The sequence below is a fragment of the Ursus arctos genome, unplaced genomic scaffold (assembly GCF_023065955.2).
Source record: "Ursus arctos isolate Adak ecotype North America unplaced genomic scaffold, UrsArc2.0 scaffold_32, whole genome shotgun sequence".
NCBI classification, from domain to species: Eukaryota; Metazoa; Chordata; class Mammalia; order Carnivora; family Ursidae; genus Ursus; species Ursus arctos.
This window is the reverse complement of record NW_026623008.1, coordinates 25,780,369-25,784,759: the sequence shown is the minus strand read 5'-3', so window position 1 is coordinate 25,784,759 and position 4,391 is coordinate 25,780,369. Positions and strand designations below refer to the sequence as shown.

Here is a 4,391-nt window from a genome sequence, read left to right as displayed (position 1 = left end):
AGGGCGTGGCCAGCAGACATGCTTGGGTAGCACAGTGTCCAGCAAGGAGGCACACTGCACACAGTGTGGCCACGGCACTGGATGGCCATGGGGCGGGTTGGGGACTGACACGGCTCTGGCTGTTGTGGGGGGCTAGGGAGTGGGGATGGAAAGAGGAGGAGGGCCGTGGCGGAGGCATTTCAAAAGGTGAGTGTTTGGGACTCAGGGCTGCGGAGAGGCAGGATATAGGGGTGTGAGGGTTTAAGGTACTGGGTGGAGTTGGGGCTGCAGAGGTCAAAGATCACACAGGGCTGCAAAGAAAAGGAAGACGGGAAAGCAACTGCTCCCCAACCCTTGGAGGCATATTGTGACAGCAGCCATACACATCCAGCTTATGATCAAGTCTTGTTTATTTTAGAAGCATAAACAGTGAAACTAGGAAGGAGCGATGAGAACGAGACACCAGTCTCCTGGACAGGGCCAGATCCTACCCAGGCTGTGTGTGTGTGTGATCAAAGCCGACCCAGCAGCCTCGACCAGCCTTGCCCTGGGAGGACAACGTGGGCAGAGGTGAATCTCCCATGTGGGTGGGGTAAAATTGGCTCTGGGTTTGCTCGGAACCGAGTGAAAAAGTCCAGAGGCGCCACAACACCCTTGGCCAAGAACACGCCAAGCTGGCTCGGTCCATGCCTGGGGCCAAGTCATGTTCTGGAGGGGAAACCATCGTGTCCTCTGCTCACCGGGAAGGCCCCCGATGTTCAAAAACAGGCTGCAGTGAGGCCCCCTGGCCAGCAAGCACCTGCTTCTCCTGCTCCCCTGCAGTCTTCAAGGAGAGGACATCCAAAGCAGCCAGACTTCCCGGGGGCCCCTCTGGTGGGTGACAGAAGCCCCAGGCCCCTACACATACTGCTTCTTGGAAGCAGAGCTGCTGGGGCGACTGGGGGATTTCTGGCCACTCTCGGGGGGTGGGTCCAGAAAGAGGGGGGCCCTGGAAGAAGCCAGCCTCTCCTCTGTAGTCAGGTTGGCCCAATTCTGCTCACTGGATGAGAGCCCATTGTAGGTGGGGCATGGTGGGGATGAGGGTCCCTCGCCCACGGGGAGGTAGAAGAAGACCTGGTCAGCGTAGGGCTCCGAGGAGGTGCGCTGAGTCGGGGGGGCATCCTGGCCCTGCTGGGCCTTCATCCCCCGGCTGAGGCAGCGGCACAGCAGGTGAACCAGCTCCAGCAGGTTGAGCACCAGGGAGATGAGTCCAACTACCAGCATGAAGATGATGAAGATCGTCTTCTCCGTGGGCCGTGAGACAAAGCAGTCTACGAGGTAGGGGCAGGGTGCACGCTGGCACACAAACACGGGCTCCATGGTCCAGCCATAGAGACGCCACTGGCCGTACAGGAAGCCTGCCTCCAGCACGCTTTTGCAGAGCACGCTGGCCACATAGGTGCCCATCAGCGCCCCTCGGATCTGCAGGCGACCGTCCTCTGCCACCGAGATCTTGGCCATCTGACGCTCTATGGCTGCCAGGGCCCGTTCCACGCGTGGGTCCTTGGCTGGCAGCGCCCGCAGCTCCCCCTCCTTCTGGCGCAGCCGCTCCTCGCGCCGAGACAGGTAAATGACGTGGCCCAGGTAGACCAGGGTTGGCGTGCTGACGAAGAGGAACTGCAGCACCCAGTAGCGGATGTGGGAGATCGGGAAGGCCTGGTCGTAGCACACGTTGGTGCAGCCCGGCTGGGCCGTGTTACACTCGAAATCGGACTGCTCGTCGCCCCACACCGACTCGCCAGCCAGGCCCAGGATGAGGATGCGGAAGATGAAAAGCACCGTCAGCCAGATCTTGCCCACCACGGTGGAGTGCTCCTGGACTTGGTCCAGCAGCTTCTCGAGGAAGCCCCAGTCGCCCATGGCTCCCCGGCCTCCGTCTGCAGGGAGACACAGGACACAGTCAACAGGGCATCCTCCTCAGTTGTCCTAGCAACAAGCCTGCAGGGAGGTTGGCCATGCCCATCTTGCCTACAGGGACACTGAGGCTCAAGGAGGGGAAGGGACTGGCCTGGGGGCTCACACCCAGCAGTGGAGGGGGGGGGGCAGTAAGGACTAAAAGCTGATCTTTGGAGGACAGCTACTAAGTTCTGGCAAAATACAGCTAGGGTCCTTGTCTTGTCATCCATCTGTGCCCCTCTTGTTCCCAGCCCGAGTCCCAGGATGACACAGCTCAAGATTTGGATCAAGTTGAGGCTCCTGAGCTAATGGGAACAGAGAATTTGAGGAACTTACCTAAGGTCACACAGCTATGCTATGCCCCTCCCTCCTTTTGCCCATGACAGGCTGTCTGTCCCAGATTGTGGGGGTGGTGGTGCTATCTTCAGCTTCTCAGGGGGCCCAAAGCCTCGGGTCCCCACTCTTCTGCCCATTGTAGCTCCCCCAGCTGCCCTCACTCTAACCTTTGAGCTGGTGGGGGGGAGCGGGTGGGAGGAGTGTGAGATGCTGAAGGCATCATCCTGTAATAGTCCCACCTGTCAGCAATAGTGACCACCTGCCACTTAAGCGTGGACACGGATTCCACCCGCTTTCTCCCTCCCTCCCCCTCCCCACAAGCTGCCCCAAGCTGTTGCTGCCCAATTCTAGACTCTTAAAAGAATTGTCATAGCAGAGTGGAGGCACAGGCCACAAAATTCCCAGAGCACTGGGGAGAGGTGGGGAGAGGAGAGGAGAGTTGGGAGAAGAAATACAGGGAAGGGTGCAGGGGAGTGCTTCTTCCTTGGAGCAAAGCTGTTTAGAGCCAGGCTGTGGAATCAGACCTGAGTCCTCACTCCCTCTTGCTAACTAAGCTTGGGTAAGTGTCAGCCTTAGCACCTGAGTCTCCTGTCCTATAAAGTGGAAATAATGCTCTTACCTCCTAGAGTGATCAGAATACAGTGAAAGAAGGTTGGAACGGGGCTTAGCAGAGAGCCTGGCCACAGGCAGGCCGGGTGAGCGTAGCCGTTCGGGCTCCCTTAGCCCCTGTCCGGTGGCGGACGTGTCCCCCGCTTGCTGGCAGGTGGCGCCCCGGGGCCCCCAGCCCCACTCACCGCCTGCCTGCCTGCCGGGCGGCCCAGTGGCGGCGGGAAAGCGCGACGGCGGAGCGGCGCCCGCGGGAGCCCTGCTGGACGGCGCCGGGCGGCGGGGGCGCCTTAAATAGCGCGGAGGGGCGGGGTGGGGGCAGGAAGCGCGGCGGGAGGGCGGCGGGGCGCTTTTCAGAGCGGGGGGCGGGGACGAGGAGGTGCAGGCTCTCTGAAGCCACGCTCAAGGAAGGCGCCCCGGAGGTGGCCCTGAGAATTACGCGGTGGAGGGGGCTCGAGAAGCCTCTGGCGTCCCGTTCTTCGCCCTCTGCACGGTCTTCCGGCCGGTAACCCTCCTAGCCTGTTTCTTTGGCTCTGGAACGGGAGTTCTCCGGGGCGAAGTGTTTTCAGGGTGGCTAGATTTGAAAGAGTCATAGCAAGAATTTTCCGATCCTGCAACTGATCCGAGGCTGTGAGGGATGGGCAGGTGGGGATGAGGGTGTGGGGGCCTCCAGGGAAGGGCCTTTCCTTGACCTGGGGGGCCTCTTGCCCTCGGTCGGAAGAAAGGAGGGAGAAGGCCACCCATTTTTTAGGTGGCCTCAGTGTGCCCCGCACCGTGTCAGGACTTGGCGTTCGGGGCTCCTCAGGACCTGGGGAGCCACTCTGGCGGAGAGGGGTTATATCTGCCCTCCCTAGAGTCTGCGGTGGGGCTGGGCTCTCAACCCAGCCCGAGTTCTTGCCGAGTTCTCAAACATCCCCACTCCTGGGCAGGCGATCAGAGGTCACTAAGCAACTTCCTTCGGTCACTGGAGACTGAAGAGGAGGGGCTCCCCACCTTTAGTTTGGATCCCATTTTCATGCCTCTAAATGGGGTGGGGGCACCCAACACAATTAGAGAGGTGGGCGGAACCTGCCACCGTTCATCACCCTGTCGATGAACACGAACGAGGGTCTGCTGTGCAGCAGGCATTGTAAGTGAGAGGGAGATTGGACCATAAACCAGCCAGGTGTGGTCTCTGGCCTCCGGCTCTCACTGGCTGGTACAGGAGGCAGAAATTGAGCATCTCAGCCCTTGGTAAGGGTAAAGTTGTAAATATGGAAGGTTTTCCTGTGAACTACAGGGTGACCTAGAGGGGACTTAGTTGGGAACATTTCCTAGAGGAGACTGAATTAGCCGGTTGAGGGGGCTGGGGGAATCGTTCTAGACAGAAGGAGCAACGTGAGCAAAGGCCAAGGGTTGCAGAGACCTTGGTCGCTGCCCCTAGGGTGCTGAGACTTTGCTGGGCAGAGGCAGAAAACCCTAGAAGTTGAGACTTTGCTGTTGACTCCTGTGTCTTTAGGCAAGTTGCTTAAAGCCCTGTGCCTCAGTTTCTTCCT

General features: G+C 59.7%; 1 protein-coding gene across 2 annotated transcripts; it reads right to left on the bottom strand.

Annotated features, from left to right (window-relative positions):
• Nucleotides 1-371: 371 nt before the first annotated feature.
• On the bottom strand, nt 372-3,124 carry GJA4 (gap junction protein alpha 4). Of its 2 annotated transcripts, none has more exons than XM_026516727.4 (2): nt 2,870-3,124; nt 372-1,895 (listed from the first exon to the last, which is right to left on the bottom strand). In XM_026516727.4, the coding sequence occupies exon 2, from the start codon at nt 1,876-1,878 to the stop codon at nt 877-879; it is 1,002 nt and encodes a 333-aa protein (XP_026372512.1). In that variant the 5' UTR covers nt 1,879-1,895; nt 2,870-3,124; the 3' UTR covers nt 372-876. The 2 variants fall into 2 exon arrangements, with proteins under 2 accessions (XP_026372512.1, XP_044246519.1); XM_044390584.3 differs by having other exon boundaries at nt 3,045-3,118.
• Nucleotides 3,125-4,391: the final 1,267 nt, after the last annotated feature.

Bases quoted from the DNA above. Each gene is read 5' to 3' on its own strand.
- GJA4 (XM_026516727.4), bottom strand. From the start codon at position 1,878: ATGGGCGACTGGGGCTTCCTCGAGAAGCTGCTGGACCAAGTCCAGGAG.